The sequence below is a fragment of the Manacus vitellinus genome, unplaced genomic scaffold (genome assembly GCF_001715985.3).
Source record: "Manacus vitellinus isolate BGI_N305 unplaced genomic scaffold, ASM171598v3 scaffold_4_pilon, whole genome shotgun sequence".
NCBI lineage: Eukaryota > Metazoa > Chordata > Aves > Passeriformes > Pipridae > Manacus > Manacus vitellinus.
In genome coordinates this window covers 15,369,731-15,388,479 of record NW_021940604.1, presented here as the reverse complement: position 1 = coordinate 15,388,479, position 18,749 = coordinate 15,369,731, and the positions used below count along the sequence as shown (strand labels likewise).

Sequence of the window (18,749 nt, the reverse complement as noted above, 5' to 3'; positions counted from 1 at the left end):
TTGAGATGGAAAAATTTGAAACTGCAGGTAAAATTCCTTCTGCTCACAGCCATTCTCCTTCACCCATCTGCTTCATCATCACCACACATGAGATGTAGTCCAGGGTAGATCAGAGCAGGTAAGGCTTCTGCAGCCACCTTCCTTAAGGTGTCAGGAGCTATTACTCTCTCACAAGTGCGGGTCATAGGTGATGCAGCTGTTGTATCGTGGGCATGCCAGATCTGAGAATATTCCTCAAGGCATAACCAGTGCTCTTTTATGAGTCAAAATGCTACAGTTAAAATGTTCCTACGACTTCCCTACAAATTACAGTCAGAAGGAATGGGTGACTGTGATGCATAGTACAAGCCAGCAGCAGTTCACTGGTCCTGCAGTGATTCATTATGTGTAGCTCTGATCTGCAGAGCTTAAGTCTCATGGGAACAGACTCTGGCAAAATGTGTCCTTTGAGCTGAGCTCAGGTGTTGTGTGCAAGAATGTCTAATTGATGCTAGTCAGAAATATAATTAGGAAAGTGCTAGCAACAGTATGGATGATCATGGGCCACAAGGCATCAGCCTACTCCCTGAACATCTACTGTTTTCTGGTATACACACAGTTTTAGTGATTTATTTTAAGCTTAGCACAAAGAGAAGTTTTGCTGCAGGGAGAAGGTTTAGAAAGAAGACTATATCAGAAATTGAGTATATGTGAGTAATTACATACACACATAGCTGTGGACCGATATTATCTTGGTTTTCTTAGGTTCTCACGTGATTGCTTGTGTGCATCCTCTCTGTGTCCTGAATGACAGGCTTTTTGGAGTTAAAAGCTCATTTTCTTTTGCTTATAGTGTTAGGAGATGTCTGACTGGAGGCTCGTGAGGCTCACATATTCACGTGCGAGCAATATAAACAACAATTTCACCAGATGAATTCTGCACCAGCGCTGGAAGTGCTGGCTTCAAGAGAAGCCATGTGGGGAACATCTATGCACAAGCCTACTAGTAATATCACAGCACATGAGTGCTCAGTGCCAGTACACTCACTCTTATACACTGCAACAGGAAAGCACTCTAAAATCCAAGAGTTGTTTGAACAGATACTTTAAAAATGTTATTAATGCCATTTCTAAAATCTAATACAGTATTTAAAATTACAAATAACATCAAAATTTAAAGAGGCAGCGAAGTAGCAAATTATAAATTAATTTTCCTTACTATAGCTGGTTTATGTCAGCTAAATTGATCTAGGCCCTGCAGTTCAATTGGCTGAGATTTAAGTCTTTGTATGCTAAACCTAGAAAGTGAGTATGTTGAGGGAGAAGGAGGGGAAGAAAAGGGGAACTTGATATCCAAACCTTTCTTCTACCATTAATGCCACTTAGGACAGTAGTCCCACAGCAGTGGGACTACTTAATTTTCTGTATCAAGTATTTGTATCACAAATGGATCCAGCTTTGAGTAAGGAAATACCCCTGTCCCCTCCCATATGACCTAAATTGGGAATGCAAGACTTGATTGTAGCCAAGACCCTAATAAAGCTTTGATCAAAGCTGTTATGACAAAGTGCAAAGGAAATAGGCAAAAATTGAAAAATTGCTATTTAAGTTCCTGTGTGTGGAACAGATAAGAGTTTCACAAGAGTAAGATGACTTGTTCTGTGTGGGGTTTGGGGATTCCCTCCCCCCCCCCCCCATGTCCTGGCTTTCAACTGTTGTTTTAATGTTAGTTCTTTAACCTGGCACCTTCCGTGGAGAAGCAATACTTGATTCTTGGAGTCTTATTCCTGCTTTATCAATCTCTAGGTTCATAATGAAATCTTCTAGTTTACTTCTGCCAAGAGATACACGTCACATAAAAGGAGGACTTGAGTGTTTGGCTTTGCAAGTGCAAATGTGTTTTCAATGCAGTTGTTAGATAAACTATCTTTTGTTTTAACTGCTGAAGAGTTTCTGAAACTTGTTGCTCTTGAACTAGCAGGAGTCCATACCAGCAGAGATGCTGTGATAGAGCTGATCTGCGTTATTTATACCAAGTAGTTCCTCACTTTTTGGATCAGATTTTAACCTTTAAGTCACAGATACCTTCATGGCTGTTTATCACTTCAACCTACCTTGAGCCTCAACTGCTGTGGATATGGTGATTTTGCCATGCTTTCCATCTTTCCTCTCAGCTGTTCATTCCTGCCAGCCTGCTTTTGCTCATGTTGATGTTTTGGTGTCACACTGGGAACTGGATCAAAGATCAGCCCTAGTGGGACACAACATTTGTTTGTTTTGTTGTTGCTTCATTTTCAGCTGCTACAAGAAAGAGGTTGGGTTAGTGATGAGGAGAAGGAAGCTGTTTGGGCCGGAGCCCATATTTATTTTCAAATAAAGTGACAGTAGCTGTAGCTAGAGACCGTAATTCATGTGATCAGTTAGTTGCATAATTAATTTGACCATCCTATTATATAGCTAGTGTTCCATCACCAGCAGAAAATCCCACTAAGCTTTTTGCACCTTGAGGTTCTCAGAATATTTTTCCTGTGCAGTCAGTTTTGCTATCATCATGTCACATTAATCAGTGTTTTGTGTTGAAATTATTTATCAATTTTGAAAGGTCTTTTCCTGATAAGTGAGGAAACTGATAAATAAAATAGTTTGCAGTAAAAAGGCTAGCTAAGAAAATGAAAAATGTTAGCTTCAAAGGTCAGTGTTTCAGAAAGCTGAGAACTAAGAGTTGTGTAAGGTTTTCTATTTCAAGGGAGACTGACCTCTAGTATAGACTGACCTCCAGGCATAGAGGTTTGTGTATATATCCATCCTCTCAATTCTAATCTATGGAAAGGGAAACCATAAAATAAATGGAAAAATGTTTGTGTGAGGAAAAACATATTTGAAAAAACGCTGGGTTAATGTTTTGGGCTTTTGTAGGTATAGTTTCTCTGCTTTGCTGGACTATATTTTACTGTTTTAAATCATATGTAGATAGCACTTCTGTGCCCTTGTTACGATGGTTTCATGCACTAATACTGAAGCATAAAGCAAATCATATTTGACTTTCTTTCAGAACAGCAGAGAAAGAGTGGAATAAGAATATGAAAGACTGCAGTATTTCTGCAGTCTGTGTTTCTGTTTCTTAAGCATGTTGGTGTAACACTGCATCCAAGTTTGAATGGGTTTAGGAGTTTGTTTTGTGATCGCTAGTTCCAAGAAAAATAAGGTTCGTAAGTACTTACGTGGTTTTCTTTGCCTGCTTAGTGTATGCTCAGCATTGAACCATGGAGAAGGGAAGTGGCCCATTCAAAATATAAAAACAATTTACTAGTTCAGTTTTGAGGAAGGTGCTGTCAGGGTGGCAGGTGGAAGAGGAAACTGGTAATGAAACACAGTTCTCACTAGTTCAGTTAGTTAGGGCCATTTGTGGTAAAAAATGTTATTTCAAGTTCATATGGTTATAGCCTCATCTTGTATTTCAGTATTTTCTAATTAATGTATTTGGAAACAGGTGATGTCAGTATGTGTGTAAGTTTAAATATATATCCTAGTGGCTGCTCTATTACTTTCACTTATGTAGCTGCTATAATAGAAAGATAGAACCTGCAATTAATTTGTGTCAGATTTTCACCAAAAACCAAACCAAAACTGAACCCACGAAACTTGTTTTAAATTTAGTTGTCAATTTTTTTTAAGAAAGAAGATTTAACTTGCAGCTTTTCTACCTGTTGGTTTGTGTTTGTATTTTTTTAACATCTGTGTTCTGTCTCAAATGTCTGAATACTACAACTATTAAAAGTAAGTGATACTTGTAAGGGGTACAGGATATCAGAATTTAATATCACACTCTTATTGTATCTGCTTGATATGAAGGAAATGTATGTATTGTAATACTTAAATGCACATACAATATTTTTTTCTTTACAAAGATAATGACCAGTAGATGGTAACAGACTAAAATGTTATGTATTGTAATGAGAAGAAAGTCTCTCGATTTCTTGATGCTGTTTCACTTCTGTGCACTTCAGCTGTAAGCCCAGCAAAGGATCATGAATGGGAACATGCTATCTTAAGGGTAGTGAGAAAATTTTCTTGACCCTTAATTCCTATTCTTGCACTTGATGATCCACAGATGTGGACTGGCGTAAAGAGGTAATTTTCATAGTCTTGTTGAGAGTTGCAGTCACAGTCCTGTTGGAGTTTTGGTCCTCCTGGATCCAACGAGTGATACCAGAAGTCTCAAAACCCCAAGATTATATATGCTCAGGTTCAGGTGGGAATGTCCTGTATCTCCCCCAGGGCAGGGAGTTTCACAATGGGTGATTTAAGTGAGGCTTGTGATATTTTTGGAGTCTTTGATGGTCTAGGTGTTGCAGCTGACTATTATGCCAGTCCAGTATGGCCATTTAGCAAAGATGACCCCTCAGGCTGGGTGTGAAGGTGCTAATGCCTCCCTGGGATGGGGGGAGTTATGACAGCTGAGTCCTTAGATGTGCCCTGGGCAGCTGCTGCAAATGATCCATTATCAGCTGTCCATCAGAAATGACATAGAGGGTATAGAATACACAGTTTTGGTTATACCCACATAGTAATAACCTGGTCCTGGCCACTGTAACTAGGACAACATCGCACAATACAAACCAAGCTATGACTGTTAGACACTGCTGCAGTGGAAAAAACAATATTACTCTTTACTGGTGAAGTTAGACAGCCACTGAAAAATAGGTTAGCTAGGGTCATAGAAATGCTCAGGTTGAGCAATTGTGTCAATTAGGTTGCAATGTGAAACATTAAAGGCAAAAAACTAAATGCTCTCTCTGTGTATAGAACTTGGGGAATAGCGTTAAAGGTAACAGACAGCTTCATTTCTAGGTCATGCATCAGAGATCAGATCAGCTTTGTATTATCATGTCAGTAGTGACAGATGTAGTGATTACACATATAAATAATTTAGGCTACCCTCCAGCAAAGCATATAAGGGAGATCAGAGCACCTACTTTGGACTCTTAACTGTAGTCAAGGAGGCACACCACCAGTTAGCATGTCTGAACAGAGGGCACAGTAACTGCTGGGAGTGACAACTTCAGAAATGCATTTTGGGGATTTCACATGTGACTACACTCTAGGATGCAGTTTCCTGAACAGCACTCCCACACCATGCATGGCCAGCACAGACATGTCCGTGGTTTGGTGGTGAACCAAATGTGGAAACAGATATAGCCTTTGTTTGGCTGGTGGAATCCCTCAATCCCATCCATCAGCTGGTACAAAGCCAGGGTAGTGCCAGACATAGACTGCAACTGGAGATGGTGGACAGGGCTTAGCAGTCGCTTGAGAGGTGTGATTTCCCATCTTTCAGGCTGAAACGTTTTTCAGCCAAACACAGCAGAATTGAACATGTTGCAAAAGCCTGGATGTGCCTGTGTCTAATATGGCTTCTAGTTCTTGCTTTCCTTAGTCACAATCCAGGTAGGAGGCCTGTCTTTCATCAGATAAGAATGTGCCTCTATTTATTACTTGGCAAACACAGGAACTGCCATAGCTTTTCAAACAGAAAATGGGCAGGCTCTGGAAGAAGCAATGACATGATGACGATGGTACCTGTTTGACACAATGATTTAAAACCGAGGGAGTGGAAAGAATAGATCCTTTCTCAATTTGAGTATAGCCTGTGGTTTTTACCATTAGGTGTGGTCTGTAGCAAGCAGGCTGTTTGTCAGGGCCTCAGCTTGCCTTTACGCAATCAAGAGCAAAAGAAGGTGCCTGACTTCCAGCTGGTCATTCTGGCTCTTGGATGAGAACCTTGTTCATGGCCCCTGTTCCCAGGACCATTTCTAATATAGCTTCATAACCCATTCTGGGTTCTGTAGAGCCCCCTCAGAAGACCAGGTGCTCTCTGGTAATAGCCTTGGCAGTGAAGTTTATTACTAGAAGACGACAGATCTACTGCAGTGAAAACTGTCTGCTAATTTTTAGGTGATCTCACAAATGTAGGAAGCAAGTGAATAAGCTTCCTGGATTTTGCCTTTTGTCAGTTGAGTCACACAATGTATTTGGGGAGCAGTTCCTATGGTTGAACCAAGCTACTTGTGTTTTGTTTGATTGAGACCTTTCCTGACTTTAGCAATTGCTTCTATATTTTCTCTCTTTTAAAAAAAAATAGAACAAGCTAGCTTCCACAACTTCTTGTGTTTTTAAAACAGACCCTTCAAAAGATGCTGGACCTTTGCTGAGCAGCTACTCTCTTAACTGAAGAGCAGTGGTTTTAAAACAGGCTTTCTAATTGGATCAGCTGGATCAGCATCCAGCTTGTAAACATGTGGTGTTTTCTCATTTGTACAGATCCAGTGTCCGTCTTGCCAATTTGTTTGGTGTTTCAAGTGCCACTCTCCCTGGCATGAAGGCGTTAACTGCAAAGAATACAAGAAGGGAGACAAGCTGTTGCGTCACTGGGCCAACGAAATTGAACATGGGCAGAGGAATGCCCAGAAGTGTCCAAAATGCAAGGTGAGCTGCTCTCCCTTGGCTTGCAGGTATTGTTTATTAAATATTAAAAATAAATATTTTTAGCTTCCGCTCAGCATTGAAAATGAAATTCACACTTGCTGTGCAGGGTCTTTTCAATGACCCCTTAAGAAAAACAGGTCAGATGTTTTACTTGCTGGTTTATGCACTTATTCTGCAGAATATCTGCCTGTAAAAGCAACGTTATGAAAATAGTAAGAGGGGGCATTGATATATGCTTAGAATCACAGAATCATAGAATGGTTTGTGGTAATGAATGTGCTACAGAATAAATCATTCCTAAAATAAAGCTTTAAAGAAATGGGAAGCTGTAGAGAAATATGATGCCCTTTGTCATGTTTTCTAGAGAGTTTGAGTGAATTCAGTTTCACAAGGCAGGAAGTACTCTGTCAAAGAGTTAAGGGAGAGTTTAAGATTTGGTAAAATTCTGAGTTTTTTAGGATTAAATGTCAGTTTTGCACAAGTCACATCTCAAGGTGCAACTTCACAGGCTGCACCTCGAGTACTGTATCTGATTCTGGGCCCTTCACTTCAAGAAAGACATTGAGATGCTGGAGTGAGTGCAGAGAAAGGCAGTGAAGTGGTGAAGGGTCCAGCAGGTAAATTGTGTGAGGAGTGGCTGAGGGAGCTGGGGTTGTTTAGCCCAGAGAAGGCTCAGGGAAGACCTTATCACTTTCTACAACTACCTGAAAGGAGGTTGTAGTGAGATGGAGGTTGGTGACTTGTCTAGTGCGACCAGCAAAAGGACAAGAGGACATAGCCACAAACTGCTTGAGGGGAGGTTCAGGCTGGACATCAGGAGGAATTTCTTCACTGAAAGAGTTGTCAAACATTGCAATAAGCTGCCCAGGGAGGTGGTGGAGTCACCATTCCTGGAGGTGTTCAAGAAATAACTGGACATGGCACTTCATGCCATGGTTTAGTTGACAAGGTGATGGTCAAAGGTTAGACTTGATGATCTCTGAGGTCTTTTCCAACCTAGATGATTCTGTGAAGTGTTTCTTATTAATTAGTTTAATTTTCAGCACTGAAGTGCAGTAGTCGTACACCCTAAAAATATCATTACTCTATTCCAGGATAGGAAATAATTCCTACTACTCAAATGAGATTCAACAGCCCTGCATACCTCTGACCTGGTTGCCCTTAATGAAGGAGCTGTTACCTTGGTTCACTATTTTTTTTCATAACACCTATCTCCAGCTACTGAGGGAGTAGTAAGTCAAAACCTTAAGAGCGTCATGGTGGTGGGAGACTGTCCTTTTTTTTTTTTTTTGAAAGAGAATACCTAGTCTGAAATTTTCTATTGCTCTAAATCTACATAGACAGGACAAAGTAAGGAAACTGGAATGTTTGGTAGAAAATAAATATTGAAAGGGAGATTTACTTGTAAATATACCAAGTATATGTCACACTTTGAGCCCTACACTGTGCAAATAAGAAAATGTTCAGCAGCTTAGTAAGTGTCTCATTTTGGTCTTTGGGAAAGAAATGCCTGTGATGCCATAGCTTGAAAGATTTTGAAACACTAAGCAAAATTGGAAAGCTCTAAAATCAGCAGCTAGTTGTTTACCCTCCCTCATGCACATGTGACATTTTAACAGAGTTTTTACAGCTTGCTCTTTGGTAACAGTTGATAGGTTTGAGCCAGTTCTAAAAATGTTCAGTTTCTGGGAAGTCATAAAATAAAATCCTTTGTTCCTTTTGGAGTGGGACCTGTGTTTTGGTTTTAATTCTTTGACTTGTGTCCGGATTCAGATTTTGTGACCATGCAAATAATGTAACTATTGTAATAAGTTGTCCAAAAAAAGAAGAAAGTGGACCAAGCAAAAAAGTATGAATGTGGAAAAACAAGGGGAAGAAGGCTGCTAGCTGGAAAGAGAAAGGAACTAAAACCGCTAACTCTAACATATTCAACCTGAATAAGTAATAAATTTAAAATGCCATATTTAAATGTACAACTCTTTTCGCCATCTTCAAAAAAAAAAAGGCTAGACACCTGAAACTTTTGTGGCTTGTCACTAATTGTGAAGCATAAAATTACATGAGTTGGGCTGCTAATTTCAAAAATACTTTAGGTTTCTTTCCATAATCAAAGGAAAATAAAACCTCCTACGTGGTGGGAGGCAGTATGGAAAGTTATGAAACTAGCACAGAAAAAAGAAACTCTGTCAAGTCCTTTCTGTTGATGTGTATTGTAAGTGAATATTGAAGAGGGAATTCAACTTTGTTATAAACTGTGTTGCTACCCTTACTCCTGATACTTTTTTCTTCAGAGATGAAAAATATTCTTCCTGTCTGCAATCTCCAAAATGTTTCTATCAACACATTGTTTATTTTTAAGTCAAATCTATAACTAGCAAGTAATCAAAGGACCAGTTAGCCAATGGTTAGTGGTACTGTTGTTCTTTTCTTTCTTTTTTTTCAACGGTTATTGAGTAATTAAAAAAATACATCTTCGGCAGCACTCTTCATCAAGTCTTTAGTAGATATCTGGGCATGTGGAGATAAGCATTCCAACAGTTAACAGTTTGGAGTCAAGGGGATTAGACCTAACACTTCTCTGCCTTTCTTTCTCCAACCATCCCCCTAAAACCTCTATATAAAATAACATTGAATCAAATGACAATCATATTTCCAAATAAAATAAAGAGAAAGACAGAGAAAATAGAGTTGATAACATACCATTTAATTTATTCTTGTTCTAGGTCCACATAGTCAATGTTTCAGGTGACAGCATATTTTATTTTTAACCTCTTTCATGTGTTGGTTAAAAATTTGCAGCAGCCAAAGTTTACAGATTGAGAAAAAGTCAAGATGAAATTTTGTCTGAAGATATTAGTATTCAGTCTTTACACTAAAACTGAAACTAAGAAAAATTAGAGATAGAAATTTCAGTAGAGGTAGAATTTCTTTGCTTAGGCAATTTGTAAAATTACTGGTAACTTCCGAAGTTACTGATTACAGTGTAAACTGTGACCATATTTTACAGATACCTTCTGGAGATAATTATTTATACAGACCACATAGATGCGCACACACGCACACACACGCACACACAGACTCTCTCTTTAAGTACCTGTACCACAGAGAAGTCAAATGCACTATTATTATCTTGTCTGGGCATGCAGGTGAGAAAATGGAAACACATTTATGGGGGCGTGTATGTATTGGCAGATCCTCAGGCACGTATTCACAAGTTTTTCAGTGGCTTTGGTAAGTGCTTTGAAAGAACATAATCCTTTGTAATCTGAATATAGTGGGGACTGTTGAATAAGCTTAAACTTGATTGCTTTTTGCTGTAGCTGGATACAGCTTCAGTGAATCTAATAGAAATAGCTTATATTTACCTAGTCTCTCTAAAGTGTGTTTACATAAGATAATAATGTTACACACTGTCCAACTGTGTAATTGTAGATCCATGTTTTGATTGTATATTAGTATGGAAATACACTAATTTTTTTTAACTGTATCTTAAATTAGTTTTTATATATTTTTTTTGTTTTTAATAGAGCCTTTTCCAAATTTACTATAAGCTATTTTAAGGAAGTCAGCATAGACAATTTTTCTCAACAAGACTTGTCCAAAAAGTGCTGGTCCTGTTCTAGAGAGAGCTGGCTAATGCATGCAAACTTGCTACATGTTTTTAGATGCCATTTGACTAAATCTATAACATTACTTGTCTTTCCCTACTACTGTTTTAGGGGTTTATTTTTTGCAATAGCTAGGTGTTTGCAGGAAAATGCCTTTGTTTCCGCAAGTGTCTTTACAGTACAGCAAACCAAGGAAGTACTTCATGTTGGTGTTATCTTACCACAGATTTCAAAAACAGCACTGTCTGAGGAAAGACCACACAGCAGCTCTAGTTTAGAAAGCTTTGAGCAGCAACAGAAGTTTAAGTAAACAAGGATGTCAATGCAAATAAAGGAGTGTGTACTTCTTATCTGTGGCTTATCTGTTCTGATTACTATAAGTGTTATAACTCAGGGCATAGATTTTGAAGGTGCTCTGCAAATTAATTCTCATCCTCTGGAGGGAGGAGTGTCCTTATTTGTATACAAAGGGATAAAGCTGTGCAGATTCTCTTCAGGAGTGGAGGAGAAACAGCCATTCTCACCCTCAGAACTTTTGGCAGTGATTTCCCTAAAAGATTTCTATGAGAGGACTTCTAACATTCAGAGGAGGTAAAGTGAAGGTCTGAAATAGCCACTGTGCTACTTTAGTTGTTTCCTTAAGACTCTGAGCTAGGTGTGTTTGCCTTTGATGTGTAATTTTTACCCCTCTTGTTCTGGAAGCCATGTAAGGTGAGGGTATGTCTTTGGTTTTGAATGGGTACTGGGTGTAGGATGAAGTCTGTTGCATTTACTGAATGTTTGGAGGCAGAAACTGTGCTTGCAGTCATCATGCTCTCACCTTGCCTCTTCTACCCTCATGGTGCTGCTGGGAACACAGCTGCAGCTAACTATAGCAAGCTGCATTCCTGGCCCCATACATTCCCCCGGCTGCCTGTTGCATACCATGGTATTGCCAGTGGAGCAGGAACAGTCATTTGATATCTGATCCATCAGCTATCGCTTTCTCAATTTATAGATTTGTAATCCATCTCTGTCAGTGGATTATCTGGAGGGCAGGGAGGCATGTCCATGTGAACCAGAGCTGAAGTTGATCTGGTGAGATGTCATGTCTTAGGCTTGAAAGCAGCAGAGTTCATCTGGCATCGTCAGTCTGTGTGCATGTGACCGAGAGTCCAAGCCCTGCATCTGAGGTTTGGGGTTTTTTTTTTACTTCATTTTTTTGATAAAGTCTCTCCTCACTGTAAAAAGGAAAGTTCTTTCAACAAAAAAAAATGGGCAAGTACAATCAGTTGTTCCAGATTGGCAGCTTTTGAAGATAGTTACATATGTGCAGATAAGTATTCACTAAAATTTTTTTTATGGTTTACTTTTTGAGGAAGCAACATAAAGTATATGTAATTGCAGTATGTGTCTGTAATAAAATAAATCCCATAAAAGAAGTATCAACTTCTTTTATGTTTAAAGAGGACAGTATGACTGGAGGACTTAGAGTAGAAACAAGTAGATTGTCAAATGATTCAGCAGTGGTGCCTAGCTAACTGGAGCTGGTTTGCATCTAGGAAAGCACGGGTAGGCAGTTGGCAGGTAGTTTCTAAAAGGTGTGAATATTTATGAAAGGTATGAATGGTAGAACATATAAAGCTATTCCCAACATCTTCTTGAAGTTCTTACTACCAAAAAAATTAATTTATTTTTGAAACATGAAGTAGTTTTGGTTTGCATCTAGGGTTTTTATAGGTTCCAGGCTCATACCATCCATCCTAACTGAAAGTCTGTAACTTAATTGGGTTGGTAAATTAGAGAAGAGAAAGGAGAATTAAATGGTTTTGATTCAAAAAGAAGATAAAACAACCAGTTAATTCTCATTGGTGGGATAAGATCTAGTTGCCTCATGTACATTTTTAAGATGGAATCAGCAGATAAGGAAAGTTACCTCTAAAATTGCAGAAGTCCATATAGTTGCTTTCTGAATTTCAATCCCCCAAAAAACTAATTGGAATTAAAATTTAAAGTTAATTTGTTAAAATACATTAAGTCACTAATAAAATTCCTTCATTTCAGTTCAAGTTAATCTTAGGAATTACATTGAACTATGGCTCCATGAGCAAGGTCAACATTTTTTCACATGTAACCGGAAAAGTAAAAACAAAAACTGACAATATAATGTCCCTTCTAGAAGAAAATAGCATATAACTTGGTAAGTTATTCTTAAGTTGGTACAATATTAAGTAGACTTCTGTTTCTACTTTGTTTATTCAGTGCTTAAATGTGAAAGTTTTAAAATCAAGTGGCTTATAAAGCTCATCAGCAATGGTGTTTTTTCAGGTGCTTCTGGAAAACAGGGCAGCTGTGATACAGCAGGCTTTCTCAGGGTGGAGAGGGTTGCTTGGTCATAAGGGATGTTATTTGCATCCCTTCTTTGGGGCAAATGTAAGTCCACTAGAATCCTTTCTCACTAGAAAGTATTTTTATAGCCCAATTCTCTCTTTTGTGAATGTCTTTCTCCTCTTATGTTTGAAAACAGCATTTGAAAGTGTAGAAGTGCAAATTCTGAGATCACTGCTGTTGACAAAGAAATGTTGGCAGGTGTATCTGGAACTGCTGTTAACTACATCTGCCACTGGATCTTTTATCGTGAATATTGCTGATGGAAAACATCACTTTGCTACATGTATAAAGTGCCAATTTCAGTAGATGTGTGGGTGAGTCAGGTGTGATCCCAGATGACCCCTGATCAGCACCAAAGAACAAACACATATGACCCTCTCAATAAGGTTGGATACCTCAGGAACCATGAGCCTCTCTTGAGGTACCTGAGCTATCAGTGTCTCTGATGCTTGCAGGGTCACAGAGTGGTGATGCCTTGTCTTTGCCTGTATCTCCCTGAAAAATAAATATATGTAGATATCTGTAGGAATTTCAGGAGGCATTCATTTATCCATTGCAAGTTTCAACAGATAAAATTCCAGTTGGATGTAACAGGAAAAAATATTCCCAGGGAGAATGGTGAAGCATGGGACAGGTTGCTGAAAGAGGCTGTGACATACCCATACTTGGAAATTTTTAAAATTTAATGGGATGAGACTTGGAGCAATCTGATCTGACTTTGAAGTTAGTCCAGCTTGGAGCTAGGGGTTAAAATAGATGACCTCCAAGAGTCACTTTCAGCCTCAATTATTAGGTAATTTTATCTGCCTTTCTGTGGACCACTGTGGAATGTGGTCTCAGGATGTGGGACAAGGGTTGTATGTGGGATGTGTGTAGCAATTCTGTGGGCTAGGAAGAGCGTGTGTTTACCACTCCATTAGCTGTGGTTTTCATTGACAAGATTTAAAGTAGCATGTAATCATATTTGATTTCGTGGAATACTCAGGACCAGGATTACCCTCTCTCCAAAGACTCTTGGAACTGTTAACAAAAAACAGAGCTTTATTAGGTCTATGCAAAGTAGGTAAATTTTATCAGTTTGCAGAAGAGTACATGGAGATACAGGAATGGAACTACTTCTGCTGGCAATCAGCAGAAAGATGGATGTAGAACTTAGGCAACCCTGCTTCGTGCTCTACTGTGGGCATCATGACGCTTGGTGTAATTTTTAATATGGTTTGTGGAATCTTTCTGGGAAAAAACCCCACAACAACAAACAATGCCACAACAACAAAAATACTTGTGAAACGATTCACTGTAACAGCAGTGTCTTTCTGGGGTATATTACAAAATGCCAAATCAATTTGTGATGGGAAAGGGATGGGGCCACAGGTGGTGTGAGAGGAAAACCCATCTGTGGAGAGATCAAACAGAGTTCGTAGCTACATTTACTGTGCTGCTTTTATTTTTAATAAAGTTCAGTGCTAATGTGTCTTCAGAAATAAATAACCAATGTTTTCAGAAATAAAAACAAATTTTCAGTAAGGGCAAGGATCACTCATATTCTCATCTGATATGAAGAGTGTTTAAGCAAGGAAGGAGAATTATACAGAAAATGGAAATCTGGAAACAACTTATAACTCATATTTAATGCTCTGAAGCTTGCCTTAGAAAACCATTATTGTCTTAAGCCAGGTGCAGTATTAATTAATGCAAATGCAGGCTTAAGCAAGGTGTTGCTTGCAGTGTCTTTTCATCTGGCAAATGGATTGTACTGGGTAGTGCCTGCTGTCCTGTGCTTAAGGAGGGGGGAAAATAACTTTTTTTTTCCTTCTTCTCATACAGATCCACATCCAGAGAACCGAAGGGTGTGACCACATGACCTGTTCACAGTGTAACACTAATTTCTGTTACCGTTGTGGGGAGAGATACCGCCAGCTCCGCTTCTTCGGAGATCACACGTCAAACCTCAGTATCTTTGGATGCAAATACCGCTACCTCCCCGAGAGACCACATTTAAGGAGATTAGTGCGAGGCTCTGTTTGTGGTGAGTGGATAAAGGTTCCTTGTGGAGAGCTGCACAATGAAGTGATTGGGGGGATAAGGCAATATTTAAATTAAAACATGGTTTAAAGTATTGGATGGGCAACTTGCTTTTCAGTTATGTAAAGGGGGGTTATCAAATATATTTAAATATATCACATCTGTACTCCTTTTTGAGTAAGTATTTTGTCCTCTTCTGATAGCTTCTGTTTCCTAACCTTTTTTAATAATACATAAGCAAACTGGAAAAATGCTGTCAATATGCATGTGGCTGGCTGTATTTAGTATTCTAAAAGCATACAGGAGAAATGGATAAGAGCAGGAATCTTTTTTTAACCTCTCCATTAAGGATCTGTTTGAATAAAGCGTTGTTAGGATTTGAACCTGATCTGGGTTATTTTTTAACTTTTAGCTTCACTTCAGATAATATCCAACTTAAAAGAAAATAATATACATTTACTTTCTCTCAGAAATATGATCCCAAAATACAACCATACAAAATGGTTGTATTAATGTCAAAAACTGGGGACCTGATAAGGAAAATAGAACTTCTTGTACTTTGAATTAAGTCATAGAAATTGGAAATGACTTGGAATTCACCTAGGATTAGGAAATGCTTTGAGCTTATCAATTGGTGATGTTGATTGCAGAGGTAAAGGTAAGAGTATGTACATGTGGAAATAGAAGTCAGCAGACCTGAGGTGAAAACATTACTCCTGAGCCCAACATATTCCAGTAAGAAAACTGGGTGATTTTTAGAGTAACACAAGAGTTGGCACACAAACATAGGCCTAGTAATAAAAATGCCAATCTTCTGATCTGCAAAGTTGTGGAAGATTCACAAACCTGGAATGCTTGTTTAACAAGCAACAATAAGTCATTCAAGCCCATTAATTTGACCTCAGGAACTTGCAAGGCTTTATAACAAACTTTATCAGAGAGGTGAATTAAAGATACATGAATAACAAGAAAGTGGATGAAAACTGAAAAATGATTGGAGATGCCTGCTCTTGACACATTTTGTAGATATTAATACCAGTGGATTAGAAGATCTAGTCTAGATTAAAAACAATTCTGGCACTAAGGCACATGGGTAGAAACATTTCATGAATAAATTTAGACTTAAAACTCAAGAACTGTTTCAAAGCACTTAGTAAGATTTCAGAAGAGCATTTATTAATAGCCACAATGGCAAAAAATGTAAGCTGTTTTAAAATGGATCTTGTTACATTTGGTGTAATTAGTGTCTGCTGTAGCAACGGACAGTTCTCAGAGACATAACCAAGTCAGTGCTGCTCACGTACAGAATCATGGGGAGCCTTATTAGAATTATAGAATAGTTTGGTTTGGAACGGACTTTTAAAAGCCATATAGTCCAGCCCACTTGCAATGCACAGGGACATCTGCAACTAGATCAGGTTGCTCAGAGCCCTGTCCAACCTGGCTTTGAATGTTTACAGGGATGGGTCATCCACTACATCTCTGGACAACCTGAGCCAGTGGTTCACCACCCTCATTATAAAAAAACTTATATGCAATCTAAGTTGCCCACCTTCAGTCTGAAGCCATTACCCCTTGTGCTATTGCTACATGCACTTGTAAAAAATCCCTTTCCATCTTGCTTGTAGGCCCAAGATTAAACCTTCTCTGTGCAATGGAGATGCAAAGATAAAACAAGTGAGTTTTATCACAACATAGATCTCCAAAAAATAACATTATCATTCTGATAATATTTGCATTGGTTTACATTTAAGGTATCTAAATATGTATTTGGAATGTTTTAATGTCACATAAGAAGTCCCAAATACAGATGCATGTACTGCATGTGCATAACTACTATTAAAATCAGTTTATATTTACCTTGCTTTTTGTTTTAGGAAACAACAATACACAACCTTTTCCTTTTAAAATAAAACAACTGTTACTAGTAAGAAACAAAATTATTTTATTTGTCAACATCAACTTGAGGGCAACAGAGAAATGTGGAAGAGAATATATGAATTAAAGTTCAGTAGTGAAGGTGTGTATGTTCATATTTAAGAGATCACACTTAGGGAAGGTATAAAATATTTTTATTTTAATTTCCTGTTTGCAAGCGTACTTGTGGTTTGCATTAATTGGTAAATAAGAAAGATTAGCAAAGCTCAAAGCCTCAGATGACATTTCTCATAGGGACTTTCTGTTAAAAATGTCGCTCTAGGACTACGGCTGTCGTATGGTGCCATTTCTCAAAAGAATGGTCATCATTTGAATAGAGACAGAGCTAGCTGGACCTGCCAGCACATGTAGTTAATGACCCTCTTTTTTACAATAGCTTGTTAACACCCACATTGACAATAATTCAAAAAATTCTGCATTGATGCTCATGACTTAAATCCCTGTCACCTCTAGAACTCTAAATTTTAATATTGGTTCTATTACACTTTATGAATAACTACCAAAACACTCCAGAACCCTAACTGAACTCACACATGAAAACAAAAAATTACCAGCTTTAAAAATTTGCATCAGATTTGAAATCTGGAATTGAGGTCAAAGCTCTTCCTCCATTGGATTAGATTTTGGCTATGATTTGCATATGTGAGCTAGTCTAGATTTTTGCATTTTTTTCCACAAAAGTGCACATGTGGGTTTTCACATGTGTTTTTTTTTTTAAGACAACATTATATTGCTGTAAGATTGTACCTACTGACATTTTTCTTCGCAGAAGGTATAATCCCAAACTGTGATACAGTGTCAGTTCAGTTTGTAGATTCTGCCATTTTCAATGCTGCAAATCTGCTAGGATCATCTGTCTTTGTAAAACTTCAACAGAATTGATCTGTGCCTGTTAATTGGGCTTGTGTAAAGGTCTGCCTGGTAAGTCTGTCCACAGCAGGGGTCAGTTAGAAATAAGATCTCACTCCCTGTTTGTTTCCAGTATTCATTGTTTTAAACAAGACACTTAGTTAAGGTTTGTATCTAAACCTTTGATTAATAACTATCAGTAGATTTATCCTTCAGTAGTTTATACAGTTCTTAAGTTTTGGCTTCCAAAACATTTCTGTTAGAGGTTCTAGGATTTTACTGTGTGTTGTATGGCAAAAGTCCTGTTGGTTTTTATTGATTCCTAATGATTTCATTGGTTACTTCTGTTATCATGAAATTGAGTAAGTACTAATAGCTTGCTTACCTGCTCATCTTTCTTTTATGGACCCTCCATCAGATTCTACTTTGTCATGATATTTGATACTGTTTTTTGTTTGTTTGTGTTTTATGTTTTGTGCTGAACCGAAGCTTACTAGTCTTAATGACTTATGATCAAGCTGAAAACTCCAAAATGTTGAATTCCAATTAGGGATCATGTCTAGGCTCAGGGATGTCCTGGTTGCTAGAACTGTAAATGTAAATACATAAATACATTGTTAGGCAAGAGAGGAGCATTATCATCAGGAGATGCTAGAGTACAAGCCTGGGTTTTGGTTCTGTTCTGAACGTCAGCAGAAGAGAGAAGAGATGGTAGCAGAGAGACAGTCCATTAAAGCAAAGTCTCAAATTCTAGTAACATGTAGTAAGAAATAAAGGTTCGATTTCCTGTAGTAAAATGCCTCTACTAGCTAGCTAAGTAGTGAGAATTAAGGGAATCTTATCTTGGCTGTCAGTGGGAGACTGGTGAGGTGTTGCTAGATATGTGGGTGTTTTCTATGACTTCTTTATTACTATGGAGAAGAAATACTTAAGTTAATGTGATTTTGTAGCTGTGTACAATAAAGGTTTTTTTTGCTTGTTTCTAAAATCTAGCTGGGTAGGGTGTGTAGAAAGAAAAGAATGCCTCATGGCAGGCTGGCATACTGTCATGGTTTCTGTTGAGAAGCAGGGTTTTGTGCATACAATCACAAACTGTTCTGCAATAAAAATAAGGGAAAAGCATTTATGGCAGCATAAATTTAAACATACTTTTCTTCACAAACTAGTTGTTATGTAAATGTGATAGTAATCACAGGGAGTAGAAAACTTAAGAGCGGAAGTGATCTCTAAATTTGATGACATTTCTTCCCCTTCTTTAGCCAACATATTTTTTAGAGAAACTTTGTCGTTTGACCAGTACAGTAAAGTGAAATTGCTTTTATTATTCAGTCCCAGCAGACTTAGAGATTTCATTCTCATAGTAATTATTTGGCTAAAGTGTTGAAGGCAGAATGTTTCATTATAACTGGAGTCAGTGATGAATTGTACAGAAAGGAAAAACATGTTCAGCTGTCTTAAATGTACTTAAGATGTCACTGGAGTACCACTTGAATTCAA

The 18,749-nt window shown here is 38.1% G+C and overlaps 1 protein-coding gene across 1 annotated transcript in view; it reads left to right on the top strand.

Annotated features, from left to right (window-relative positions):
- RNF217 (ring finger protein 217) overlaps nucleotides 1–18,749 on the top strand; it is a 65,657-nt gene that overhangs the window by 32,763 nt on the left and 14,145 nt on the right. The window contains exons 4-5 of the mRNA XM_029962738.1: nucleotides 6,301–6,465; nucleotides 14,268–14,469. Of these exons, the coding sequence (XP_029818598.1) occupies nucleotides 6,301–6,465; nucleotides 14,268–14,469 (367 nt within the window). The remainder of the gene's footprint in view (nucleotides 1–6,300; nucleotides 6,466–14,267; nucleotides 14,470–18,749) is intronic.